Source organism: Macaca mulatta, chromosome 9 (assembly GCF_049350105.2).
Source record: "Macaca mulatta isolate MMU2019108-1 chromosome 9, T2T-MMU8v2.0, whole genome shotgun sequence".
Taxonomy (NCBI): Eukaryota; Metazoa; Chordata; class Mammalia; order Primates; family Cercopithecidae; genus Macaca; species Macaca mulatta.
Genome location: NC_133414.1, coordinates 144,817,292 through 144,831,304, shown reverse-complemented (window position 1 = coordinate 144,831,304; position 14,013 = coordinate 144,817,292). Strand labels below are relative to the sequence as shown.

Sequence of the window (14,013 nt, the reverse complement as noted above, 5' to 3'; positions counted from 1 at the left end):
ATGCATACACCTGTACTCACACCCGTACTCACATGCACCCACACAAGTGCACTCACATGTGCCCACGTATGCACACACAATACAACCACCACAACCCTGCAAGCGTGCACACACCCAGACATGTACCCACACACATCCACACCACACATGCACCCACACCCGCATACACCCACACATGCACCCACACCCGCATACACCCGCACTCACATGCATCCACACATGCATACACCCACACTCACATACACCCGTACTCACATGTACCCACACAAGTGCACTCACATGTGCCCATGTGTGCACACACAATGCAACCCCCACACACCCCTGCAAGCATGCATATACCCAAATAGACATGTACCCACACACATACCCACACCACACATGCACCCACACACACCCACACATGTGCACACACATATATATGCACTCATGCACCCACACATGCACACACCAGCATCCACAAATGCATACACACATGCACACACGAACACATACACGTGCAGATGCATGCACACCCACCCCCACACAACCCCCACAAATGCTCATACACTCACATGTGTGTACTGTATGCAGACATACAAAATCATACACATGCATAATTGCATGCACACAAGGTGTGTACACTCAGTGCATATGAGTGTGGGTGTATGCAGGTGTATGCATGTGTGGGTGCTTGTGAGTGCGGGTATATGCGTGTGTTGGTGCATGTGAGTGTGGGTGTATGCGTGTGTGGGTGCATGTGAGTGCGGGTGTATGTGGGTGCATGTGAGTGCAGGTGTATGTGGGTGCACGTGTGCAGGTGTATGCATGTGTGGGTGCATGCATGCAAGCACAGGCACACACATGCTAACTGAACACTATCCTTAAAAGGCGCTGTTAGGAGGCAGGGACCTGCTGGCTGCTGTTCTCCTTCATGACCCCACCTGCCTTAGGGACCCTTCAGGACACGGGGCTTGCTTGGGTAGAAATGTACTCCACACAGTCCCCAGGGGATGCCTCTCACAGGACTCTCCCACTCCTGCTCTTGAGAATCTGATGGCGCTGGCCACATACCACACATGACTCAGGGGCAGGGGCCCCACCCATGTCCCCCTCCACATGGACTGCTCCTCCCACTGTCTTCCCCAGGAAGCCTCCCAAAGGCTCAGAGAGTACTAGGCCCTGCCCAGCTTCCTCCCTCTCTGGGTTCAGACCTCAGTGCCCCCCCAATTCCTGCCTCTGCCTGTGCAGCCCCAGGCAGTTGTGAGTGCCCCAGGAATGGTGGTGGCCTGGGAATGACTCAGTCCTGCTCGGTACAAGCCCAGGGTGAGGCAGGTGTGGGTGGGAGGGGCTGGCCCCAGGAACAGAAGGTCGGGGTCTGAGGAGGCCAGCTGCTGGAAGGCCGGCGAGGTGCAGGGCAGCTCCAGGCCCTCGCAGCTTACTCGGGAGTGCGACTCGGCATTCTGCACGCACGGGGGCCGGGCAGGGGTTCAGGTCAGGGGCCCTCTGGGGAGCAAAATGGGGTTCAGGTGGAAATCAGGGACCACCCTGGGGTGACGAACACAGTATGGTCTGAGGCCTGTGTTCGTCACTGATGCAAGCCCAAGCTGATGGAGCACTGTCTTGTCAACCATGGGGGTGCTGGCGGGAAAGGCTTCCATATGGGGCCTAACTGGAACGGGCAGAGAATAAACCCAGGCCGCCTGGCTGTGGGGCCTGAGCTTCAGCAAAAGGCCCAGCTGTAGATGGGGAGGGACACGGGTCCCAAGATCAGACACATCCCACCAATGGGGGTCCCCTGCTTCCCAGTGACAGCCGTCATCTCCACAGCATCACCGGTGGAGCGGCCTGGAGCACTGGGGGGCAGGGGCCCAGGCACAGGTGGAGGTGGCCCCCACGCTCCCACTGACTCTTCAGTGTCCTATTCACCTCCCACCACAGCACCCCATGGCACTGTTTTCTCATCTTCCCCACAAAAAACTCAGAGAGAAAGTGAAGCCATCCCCATCCAAGTCCATGGTGAGGGTGCAGCTCCAGCCTGTGGACAGGGCTTGGGGGCTCTGCCACCTCCATGGGGCAACTCCAGTAAGGGCCATCAGCAAATCAGCAAGCACAGAGCAGAGTGTGTCTCCCAGAGCGGGCACAGCCTTTCCCAGTGGCCAACAGGGGTGGGTGGACACACCGACCTGCCCACCCACCCACCTGTCCACCCACAATTACCTCTCCACCCATACCTATACCTGCCCAGCACACCTGCCTGCCCACCCATACCTACCTCTCCACTCACACCTGCCTGCCCACCCACACCTCTCCATCCACACCGACCTGCCCACCCACCCACCTGTCCACCCACACTTACCTCTCCACCCATACCTATACCTGCCCAGCACACCTGCCTGCCCAGCACACCTACCTGCCCACCCATACCTACCTCTCCACTCACACCTGCCTGCCCACCCACACCTACCTCTCCATCCACACCAACCTGCCCACCCCACCCACCTGTCCACCCACACCCACCTGCCTAGCACACCTACCTGCCGGCCCACACCTACCTGTCCAGCACGTAGCCCAGTGCCTTGTGCCGGATTCCCGAGTACACGGAAGGGCTCGTTTCCCAGGCGACCAGATTGGAAGCATCATGGAAAAGATGGATATTCACCAAGTCAAAGGCACTACAACCAAAAGAGAAAAGGACACGTCACTAAGGGCCGGAGCCTCCGGGTCACACCTCATTCTCCCAAGGAGCCCCGGGAGGGTGAGACCTGCACCGGCCCCCGCCGTGCGGAGCCACCCGAGGCCGGGCACCTGTCCACCCACCTGTCTGCCGACAAGGCCAGTGGACAGGAAACCTCCAGCGAAGTCTGAATACATCTTTACAAATGCAGTTACTCTGGGCAACTAAAAAGTGAGCTATTTTTCTTGAAAGAGAAAAACTACAGGTGACTCTGGAAACTCTCCCTGATGGCTAAGCTAAGAGGAAGGGCCACCCCTCAGCCTCAGCCTCAGCTGCCCAGGGCTGCCGGCTGCACCCATCGGGGACCCCGCAAGGCAGGGTAGAGGGCACAGGGACAGGCGAGAAGAGTGCCTCATTTCACTCCCAAAGGGAAGGCCCTCGGGAAGCCCCGTTGGCCGGCTACTGGCCTCCAGGCACGCGGACTTGGCAGGGCCTGATCAAGGCCTGGGCCTCTGTCACACTGCAGGGGACCCTCAGCACCTTCAGCTGGCAAGGACGTGTCCCCTCACCAGGGAAGGTCAGTGCAGGGCTCGGCACGGTCTGGACACTGTCCCACAAAGCCCTCACTGCCCACATGTCCTCCACAGGCTCCAAGACCCAGCCCTGTCTCCCTACCAGGAGGCGCCAGGAATGAGTGTGTGCAGGCGGCCTTGCCCTCCTCCAGCCTGTGGTCCAGCTGCCACAGTGACCCCAGTGACGCTGCCTGGTGAACGTGCCCCGTATGCCCCCACACCATGCCAAGACTGTTCCCTCTGACCAAAAGCAAAGGGCGGCCTGGCAGCCCGCACTGTCTGGGGTAGGCACAGGACCTCAGCAACCTCTGTCCTCCCCCTCCCTCCTCTTCCTCTTTCTCTCCCCTCCTTCCTCCCTCCTCCTCTCCTCCCCTCCCCCTCCCCACTCTCCTCTCCTACCCTTCTCTCTCACTCTTCCCCCACCTCCTTCTTTTCCCCCTCCCTCTCCCCTTCTTTCCTCCTCTCCCTCCCCTCCCTTCTCCCCAGCCTCCCCCTGCCTCCCTCCATCCCACTCACTCTCTGGACTCCTCCTGGGGATGTCCTGCCCTGAGCAGCCCCAGGGAGAGGCTCGAGGGGAGGGGCAGAAACCCACAGCCCCAGTGGGCTTGGAGATGGGTCCTCTGGAAGCCCCAGGGTGACCAGAGCCAGAGCCCCAGAAAAGCCACTCCTGGGTCCTGAGACGCTCACAGCCATGACCTCGTACGTGGTTTTTTTTTGTTTGTTTGTTTTGTTTTTTTTGAGACGGAGTCTCGCTCTGTCGCCCAGGCTGGAGTGCAGTGGCGCAATCTCCACTCACTGCAAGCTCCGCCTCCCGGGTTCCGGCCATTCTCCTGCCTCAGCATCCCGTGTAGCTGGGACTACAGGCGCCCGCCACCGTGCCCGGCTAATTTTTGTATTTTTAGTAGAGATGGGGTTTCACCGGGTTAGCCGGGATGGTCTTGATCTCCTAACCTCGTGATCCGCCCATCTTGGCCTCCCAAAGTGCTGGATTACAGGCGTGAGCCACCGCGCCCGGCCTTGTACGTGTTTTTTAAAGCTGCTAAGTTTAGGGCGATCTGTTACACAGCAGCAGATAATCAGGCAGTGAAGTTTTGGAAAATCCATGAGAGGAAAATAAAAACAGCATTCAAATGAGATGTGATGGCTGGAGGGACAGGCTGGGGAGCCACCTAGAAGCCACCTTAGGAAAGCAGGTAACAGGTTTCTGTTTCTTATCATGCAGAAAAGGTGGGGCGGCGCTATCGACAACGTCTTCACCACAGAAAGGCCAGGCCGGAGGATACGTGGATGACACAGGCTCCGCTACGTCTGTGCTCGGCCTGCTGGTGGACCAGGCTGCCAGGCGGCTCTTACGCCATCTCACTGGGCAGCCACGGGGTGCCAGTACTAGGGGGCCTCCCTGCTGACTTCCCTGTGCAGCGGGCTCTGGCCAGCAGAACTCTCCAGCTGCGGGGAGGGACCGGGGCCGTCACTGTGTCTCCACGGGCACTGGGCACCCAGATGTTTGACTTACAGGGAACAGTGACAATGCTCCAAACGCGTCGCTGTGAACAAAAAAGGTCAGAGTGGCAGGTGGGGGTCAGGCAGCTGGGGGTCCTCCCACAAAATCAGTAGAGCCTCCAATGAGGTGTGAGGGAACACGCCACTTGTGCAAGATATAAAAGTGTAAGAAATGTTATGGAAATTGACAAAGCAGAGAGAGACACCACGTACCAGTCTGCAATGCACCACCTTGTCCGGATGAAGCCTTTTCTTGACCATTTGCACTGAAAAATAAACACGTCACACGAATGAGCCGGAGTAAGCAGGCAAGAGCAACACGTGGGTCCCACACACCTAAGGAACACGGGAGACGCTTTCCAACCGAAAAACAGCAGCGTTCTTTCAGCACGATGGTGCCGCGCTACAGAAAACTGAGCTGTGCGCCCGTCCTCAAGTGGGGCTTTGCACAGAGACACCTGCAGGGGCTGGTGATGCTCAGCCCGGGGTGGGCGGGGGGAAGATACGAAGAAACGTACCAGCCTACTGCTTGTGAGCCCCGTGCCCCGGTGTGAGAGCAGATGCAGGGAAACCACTGTCACCACAGATGCTGGCTGAGCAGGGAGCTCGAGGCACACAGGGCCGCCCTCGGCTGGACCACAGGGAAGACGTGAGTAGCTGCACCCAGCCAGGCTCCTGGACAGTGGGTAAGCTGCCCACCCTAAGACTGTGTGTGGCCTCTCATTGATCCCCACCACCCACTGATGCCGCCCACCCACCGATGCCGCGCACTGATCCCCATCACCCCGTGATGCCTCCCACCCACCGACGCCACGCACCCACCGACGCCTCCCACCCACCGACGCCTCCCACCCACCGACGCCTCCCACCCACCGACGCCACGCACCCACCGACGCCTCCCACCCACCGACGCCTCCCACCCACCGATGCCGCGCACTGATCCCCATCACCCCGTGATGCCTCCCACCCACCGACGCCTCCCACCCACCGACGCCTCCCACCCACCGACGCCACGCACCCACCGACGCCGCCCACCCACCGACGCCGCCCACCCACCGACGCCACGCACCCACCGACGCCGCCCACCCACCGACGCCGCGCACCCACCGACGCCGCCCACCCACCGACGCCTCCCACCCACCGACACTGCGCACTGATCCCCATCACCCACTGATACCTCCCACCCACCGACGCCTCCCACCCACCGACGCCTCCCACCCACCGACGCCGCCCACCCACGGACGCCTCCCACCCACCGACGCCGCGCACCCACCGACGCCTCCCACCCACCGACGCCTCCCACCCACCGACGCCTCCCACCCACCGACGCCGCCCACCCACCGACGCCGCGCACCCACCGACGCCGCGCGCCCACCCACCGACGCCGCGCGCCCACCCACCGACGCCGCGCGCCCACCCACCGACGCCGCGCGCCCACCGACGCCGCGCGCCCACCGACGCCGCCCGCCCACCGATGCCGCGCACTGATCCCCATCACCCACTGATACCTCCCATCCACCGACGCCGCCCACCCACCAATGCCGCGCACTGATCTCCACCACCCAGCAGAGCCACCGATCGTGGAGCCTGAGCTCTGGTCTGAAAGTACTCCTCAAATTCAAGGTGAAACAGTCACCGGCATGAAAGTCCAAAGAGGGGGGTTCTTTAAGAGGTGGCAGGGCTCCCCTCGAGATGGCATGGAGGCCCTCCTGTCCTCCCACCTCCCACCACAGCAGGTTCCTCTGCTGGGCCACCCAGTACAGCAGTGGCCAGCCACCAGGGCCACTGAGCATGAGAAGTGTGTGACTCAAGACCTGAATTTTAGATTCCACTTTATCTGCATTAATTTTAATTTAAACAGCCATGCAGAACAGGTAGCTTCACAGCCTAGGCCTCTTGGGAAACCCTTGAAAATCACAGAAGGCACTGGGAGGAGGCTGACAGAGTCAAGTCCAAGGTCCAAAAAGCAAAGCGCTTCAGGCAGTGGCGGGGGAATGGCAGCCACCAGGGCAGGGCACCACCCATTCCGTTCCCAGCAGCAGCCACAGGCCTGGCACCATCGGGGGCAGACGGTGGACAGGGGCTGGGGTCCTTGGTGCTCACGGGCTGGTGGAGAAGGAAAACAGGTCAGGGAAGACCCTGTCTCCTCCATCACGCCCTGAGGTCTGCCGAGGAGATGAAAGCAGATGGGAATCTGGAGTTAACTGTGGACGAAACACCCGTGAAGGAAGGGTCCGGCATGGCGCACTCCCTCTATCTAACAGAGAGTGCAGAGGTCAGAGGCTCTCCCTTTGACCCCACCTCCCCACGGGCCACCGTCCCCCTTGGCTCCCCCAGTATGTGCACGTGCCGGACAACAGCTGCCCAAATGCTCTCTGCAAGGTCACCACAGCCTCCACAGGCAAACTCCTACAGACACTCGCCCTTCATCTCACCTGGCCTTGGTGGCACCTGGTGGCACAGTGGCCCCTGCAGCCCCGTCTCCTTCTCCCCGTCTCCCTCCAGCACAGCATCCCCCCCAGCTCCCTCCTGGGCAGGGCTCTAGGGCTGTGGATTCCCAGGTGTGAGGCCCTTCTTTGCCTGCCCCCACCTCAAGCGCTCCCTGCCCCCTCCCTAAGTGCTCCCACCCATGCTCAAGAAGGGAAATTCCAAGCCCCACACACTGATGGGGGTGATGCTGAAGCCAGCCAACCCTTCCCACACACTGCGTTCTTCCCCTGCGCTCTGGATCCACCACTGCTGTAAACAGCACCCCAGCACACAAACTGTGAATCCTCTGAATGTATGTTTTCCTCTCTCTGGCTGTTTTAAAGTTTTTCTCTTTGTCATCAATATTCTGAAGCTTGAATGCCATGCAGGTACGGGTTTATTTTTATATATCCTGCTCTGTGTCCAAATTGTGCTGGGGAATTAAATTTCTAAAAATTTCCCCTTATCACTTCCACCACTGCTCCCCCTTGCTTCTTTCTGGAATTTACTTTGGGTGTATCTGAGCCTTTTAATAGTCTTTATGTCTTTTAACTGCTCTTGCCTATAAAAATAAAAAACATACAAACAACCAAACACACACAAACCTTTGTCTGTCTTGGCTATGTTTAGATGAACTCCTTGATGACATTGTCTAATTCTCTGATTCTCTCTTTGACCACATCTAGTCTAGAATCTGTTCTGTAATTTCTAATGCAGAATGTTTAATGTTTCTACAGGTTCTTCTTCATATTCCCTTTTCTTGCTTTATTTCTGTTTTAATTGAATCACATTTTTAATGAACCCTATCTTTCACTTATCACTTTGAGCAATTTAAACATACTTAAAGTCTGTCAGCTTTTCCCATGAAATCAACTTTATTTAGGGTGAATCTGTATTCTGGTGTCTGCTCGTCTCATAGACGTTCTTGGTTTGCAGTCTCCTGGAGAGTGAGAGGCCCCACCCCCTCACCTGTGCAGTTCCATGGCTGCCCCACCCAGCATCATAAAAGCTCTGGGGTCTCTGCTCCCCAGTGATACTGAGGCACCCACAGATGCACCCTCAGGGTCCACAGGTGGCTCTGAGCTTCCTCCTTCCAGGGCTGGTCGTTCTTCCCTCACCTGTAAAGTCCCAGGCCCCAGGTAAGCAGACTTTTAAAGAAGTAATAGGCTTTATTTTTCAGAGCAGCTTTAGGCTTCCAGAAGAATTGAGCAGAAGGTACAGAGACTCCCTGTACACTCCTCCCGGCCTGGCCACGCACTTGGAGCCAGGCTGTGGCTCTACTTGTTGAGGAGGATCTGTCCTCACACCACGAGCTGGCCCTGGTACTGAGCCCACATCCCCTGCTGTGCTCAGGCCGCCCTGCTTGCCAAACAACAGGGGCTGCTCCAAAGCTCCTGGAGGCTGGCCAAGGCGTCCCCAGGCTACTGGTCTGGCTGCTGCGCGGCGCCATGCCCAGACGACCCATGGAGCTCTATGGCGGGGTGGCAGGGTGACGGGCTCCCTGCATGCTGCACCAGACGCTTGTCTCTGATTCCAAATGTGTCTGCCTCCTCTCTCAGGGAGGCCATTTGCCCTGGGGAGCCTCTGTGTTCATTTCCCGTAGGTAACTGTGTCTGCGATGGAAACACATCAGTGTGGAAGCTGAGCTGTGGGGAGAAGTTGGTGCTGCTGATGCCCCACAGCGGGCTCTATGCTCCTGCCGACAGTGCAGCTGACTGGGACACCCCCTGATGCTTGGACTGTCTCCCCTTCACTCAGCCTGCACTCCAGACAAGCTGCCTGTCACCTGTCTAAACGCCCTTCCTCCATCTTCCACACATCCCAATCCAGCCCACGCTTTCCGGAGAGACCGCCTACCTGGAACAGCCACCACCCACCCCCTACAGCCCAGCCACGCACATGATCCACACCAGCAGCATCCAGGGCCTCAAGGCAGTGGGTAAGACAGGACTGCGGGCTGCCGGGTTCAAGTCCCAGCTGTGAGGCCTCGGGCACAAGGACGGGAGGACAGAGCCCATGTTGCCGGGCAGCTGCGAGGGTGTGGCTCTGTGCACCAGTAGTTGCTGTGGGCTGGCACCCGACACACAGGCACACACCCAACCCTCAGACCAACCAGAAAGGGAAACTGAGGCTCAGAGGTTAAGAACTGCACCTATGGTCTCTTGGCAGATTTACGCCACAGTCATTGGGCCCAAGGCTGGGCTCTCATCCCATGGGGGCTGCCATGGGAGAAGGCTGGACGTATGACTGGTGACAAATCTACAGTAAAATAGGTGAGGCCCCTCTAATAGTCACAGTGGGAGGCAGGCATCTTTCCAGGAGAAAAGGCACTGTCCCTGCAGGCCGAGGCGTCTCCATACACAACGACTCCCCTAGAGCACCAGTGGCTCATCTTCTGTGCCTCGACACCTCCTGTCTGCGGGGGACTGGGTGGCCTGACATGCTTCGGGAACCGGATGCTGCAGAGGTCAGGCCGAGCCTTCAGAACCCATGCGGGTGAAGCTGCGTGTGTGGGGGTGAAGCCATGCGTGTGTGGGGGTGAAGCTGTGTGTGTGTGTGTGTGGAGGGGTGAAGCTGTGCGTGTGTGTGGCGTGTGTATGAAGCCGCGTGTGTGTGGGTGAAGTCGTGTGTGTGGGGATGAAGCTATGTGTGTGGAGGGATGAAGCCACGTGTGTGTGTGGGTGAAGCCACATGTGTGTGTGGGTAAAGCGACGTGTGTGTGAGGGTGAAGCCTTGCGTGTGTGTGTGGGGGGGTGAAGCCACGTGTCTGTAGGGGTGAAGACACGTGTGTGTCTGGGTGAAGTTGCGGGGTGTGTGGGGGGGTTGAAGCCGTATGTGTGTGTGAAGTTGCATGTGTGTGAGGGGTGAAGCCACGTGTGTGTGGGTGAAGTTGCATGTGTGTGTGTGCGGGTGAAGCCACGCGTGTGTGGGGGTGAAGTTCCATGTGTGTATGTGGGGTGAAGCTGTGTGTGTGTGGGGGTTGAAGTTGCATGTGTGTGTGTGGTGGTGAAGTTGCGTGTGTGGGGGGGGGTGAAGCCTCATGTGTGTGGGGTGTGAAGATGCGTGTCTGTGTGGGGGTGAAGTTGCATGTGTGTGTGAGGGTGAAGCTGTGTGTGTGTGGGGGTGAAGTTGCATGTGTGTGTGTGGGGTGAAGCCGTGTGTGTGGGGGGGTGAAGTTGCGTGTGTGTGTGAGGGTGAAGCTGTGTGTGTGGGGGGGTGAAGTTGCATGTGTGTGTGAAGTTGCATGTGTGTGAGGGGTGAAGCCACGTGTGTGTGGGTGAAGTTGCATGTGTGTGTGTGGGGTGAAGCCGTGTGTGTGGGGGGGTGAAGTTGCATGTGTGTGTGAGGGTGAAGCTGTGTGTGTGGGGGGGTGAAGTTGCGTGTGTGTGTGAGGGTGAAGCTGTGTGTGTGTGGGGGTGAAGTTGCGTGTGGGTGTGTGTGTGGGTGAAGCTGTGTGTGTGTGGGGGGTGAAGTTGCGCGTGTGTGTGGGGGGGTGAAGCCATGTGTGTGGGGGTGAGGCCGTGTGTGTGTGTGGTGGTGAAGTTGCATGTGTGTGTGTGGGGTGAAGTTACATGTGTGTGGGGGAGTGAAGTTACATGTGTGTGGGGGGGTGAAGCTGCGTGTGTGTGTGGGGGTGAAGTTGCATGTGTGTGTGTGGGTGAAGTTGCATGTGTGTGGGTGAAACTACGTGTGTGTGGGGGGTGAAGCCGCGTGTGTGTGCAGACGGTCGAGGGCCAGTTCCCCAGAAACCGACTCCATCAGGGGCCTCCGGCTGGCGGGTGAGAAACCTGTGGTCAACATGAACGGGAAGATGGACACCGCGGGCACAGGGTTGTGCAGGAGGCACGGCTGACAAGTGCAAGAGCCCAGAGCCATGTCCTCGCCAGCGGACAACGACCACAAGAACCCGGATCTGTCCTCGCCGATGCAATCACCAGGTGACCGGGACAGGTGTCTGCCTGCACCAAGTCACAGGGGTGACTGCAGGGGAAGCTGGCCTTGTGAGACAGTCAGGGCCAGCTCTTCTGGGAGAAATGGTGAGTCCGAAGGGTGGGGGGCACCCAACGGGAGGGAGGGGAGTCCCAACCCCGGTGTGTGGGCTCGGCAGGGAGCCTGGAGGCCGCTCCTAACCAGCACTGGGGCAGGGAACCTGGAGGCTGCTCCTAACCAGCACTGGCAGATGCCCTCTGCCAGCTCCCGTGTCCAGACTCACGCTAGTGCCCCTGCCACTCCCCAAGCCCACAGTCACCCCTGTGTAAACGTGAGCCCCAGCCCACCCCAAGCATCCCACAGCCCACTTCCTGGGCACAGGCGCTGTCCACATCCCCCGCTGGGACAGCCCATGAGGCTGGGTCTCGGTCCCGCTGGTTGGAGCCAGAGCCCCAGAGTGCTGGAGCCAGAGACCCAGAGTACATTGTGGAACGAGACAGCAAAGGTGCTCCGTGGCACGCAGGGGCAGGCACTTCCCACGTGTGGCAGACCTGTGCCCAGGCACTGCCTATCCTGCTTCCAGACAGGCAGTAGGACCCGGGACACAGGGACACAGCACCTCCCTGCACGCACACCTCTGAATTCTGACAGGTACAGCAGAAACCCCAAACTGAGCACACCAGGTTTTTACCTAGAATTTGCTATAACCGTCAACAGTTTTACTTCCATTAAAAATGGAAGGCATTTGTAAATTTTTGAACCAAAATTAATTATTCTTCTCCTGAGTTTTCAATTATTTGTGTTAATTAAGGTGTGTGTTTGTGTGTCTTGAATCTATGTGCACGTGTGTACCTCTTGGTTTTTTTAGATTTTTAAGTTTTCCACAGTAATGGAGAATTTTTTTCAACATTAATTATCCATAGACTGAACAAATAAAACAAAAAACAATGTTATTTTTGAATAATATAAATTGGTAATAACTCTAACTTTAGGATTCTAATTTAAGATTTTAAAATAAATTGCAAATGAATCTCAGAAAATTTAACAGTATATTATCATAACCAACTATTTTCTAAAGTATTTGTAGAAAATAAGTTCCTTTTGAGGTAAGCTCATCAGAGCAGCTACGATTGTGCTAAGACTAGGTTTCCAGGGATTTTACAGCAGGAACACATGAAGCCACAGCTCACAGTGTCCTGACAGTCCATGGCCCGTGGCTACAGGTGCGGCCACATCCTTGGGTTTAGGGTGGGATGTGCGGTGCGGGGAGAGTCCTCACAGAGGGTGTCCCACGCACCCTTTAGTGGCCCCGCCGGCACTCGGGACAGGCACTGCCCTCACTTCCCCAGCGAGAAAACGGGCCTGAACCCGCCAGCTCTTTGGAGAAAGAACCAGAACTGGAACCACCGCCCCAATTCCTGCACTGAACTCCCCACTTCCTGATGCCTCACTCCCCTTGCTGGCCAAGCCCCGAGCACGCAGCCAGGGCTGGGGTGGGGTGGCCCAAGAGGAAGGAGGTCCCCAGAGTCATCAGCAGGTTCAGGGGCCCCTCCCAGAGGCCACACCCCAACGGGCGCACCTGAGCACCCCAGCCCGAGGTGGACACACCCCACACCCCACACCGTCCTCCGGAGCAGGGCCAGGAAGTGCTGGGAGGCAGAGACTGGCATCCTGGGGCCTCAGCCACCGCTCACATGCTCAGGACTCAGGAAGACCCCAGAAGCTTCTGGATGTACATACTTGTTGCTCAGGCCACGGCAAATGGAAGCAGAGGGTGTATGGCCAGGGCTGGGGGTCTCCTCCATCTCAGGCTGTATGCGGGATCACCGGCCACCTTCAAAGCCCTCGCTCCGGGAGCCCGCAGGAGCCTGCAGATGGGACGGCCGTGGCTCCGCTCTCCTGAGGTGGCCGCCCCCCGGCCCATGTGGGCTCCTCTACTCCCAGAGAGGTTTTCACCTCCGAAATGACACCACATCACATGGGGGTGGGGCACATCCTTCACCTGACGACATGAAGTCTCTCTCAGGCCCATTAATAGGGTTCCTGCAGCCGGCAGATGGATAGCGGCTCCAGCCGGTTTCATCCACTAAAAGACGGCATAAATCGCCACGGAGAAAAGAGCAGCTGCGGGGAGGTTATCGCCACACAGCCCTCACGCCGAAGGCCCGCTCAGAGCATTAGTGGAATTAATTCATCTTTCATAAGAGCTTGCCGCCGGCCCTGTGATCTATGGTAACAACCAATTTCTCACTACGGGCAAAAGGAAAAAAATGACTCGCCCTGATCGACTACACAAATCTGCTTTTTAAAAATGGCCTCACATTATCTGGAGTGTGGCTCCCAGAGGCATCATCTGAAATTCATACCAAGCCAAAAGCATCCATAAATCAGCAGAGAAAGTTTTGTTAGTTTCTGCGGCGGCCGTAATTACCCGAGACTGCATTATACCCCCATCGAGGTAATTACATTTAGATTACCCTTAAGTGACGGTAATAAAAGAAAGAGAAATCAGTCTGAAACTAGTTCCTTCCTCCAAAATGTGTTCACACACAGCAAGAGGTCGGGCGCAGAGGCAGAGAGGGAGGGGCGGGCCGGGTCGGGCTGCCAGGCTGGGACCCCCATGGCTCCCCAGACCCTTCCCTCCTCCTTCCTCCCTCCAGCAGGGACACGGGGCGCCACACAGGCTCTGTGGGGTTAAAAACCCACACTACGGACAGAACATTAGAAGCTTATAGTTTTTAAAATAAGTTTCCTTTTGTTAATTTACCAGGGAAGAGGAAACGTCGGAAAACCTTTGCAGACCATCAAACACACGGGTCCCGGGAGGATTTCTAAGATGATGACGTGGCAGGGCTGGCCCTGACCCACAGGGAGGCCTTGGCCCAGGGC

The 14,013-nt window shown here is 57.7% G+C and overlaps 1 protein-coding gene across 7 annotated transcripts in view; it reads right to left on the bottom strand.

Moving 5' to 3' along the window:
• Window positions 1-14,013, bottom strand: part of INPP5A (inositol polyphosphate-5-phosphatase A) — a 249,651-nt gene that overhangs the window by 66,478 nt on the left and 169,160 nt on the right. For all 7 annotated transcript variants that reach the window (XM_028827054.2, XM_077947896.1, XM_077947897.1 and 4 more), the window contains 2 exons: window positions 4,939-4,991; window positions 2,532-2,651 (listed from right to left, as the gene is read on the bottom strand). In XM_028827054.2, the coding sequence (XP_028682887.1) occupies window positions 2,532-2,651; window positions 4,939-4,991 (173 nt within the window). The remainder of the gene's footprint in view (window positions 1-2,531; window positions 2,652-4,938; window positions 4,992-14,013) is intronic.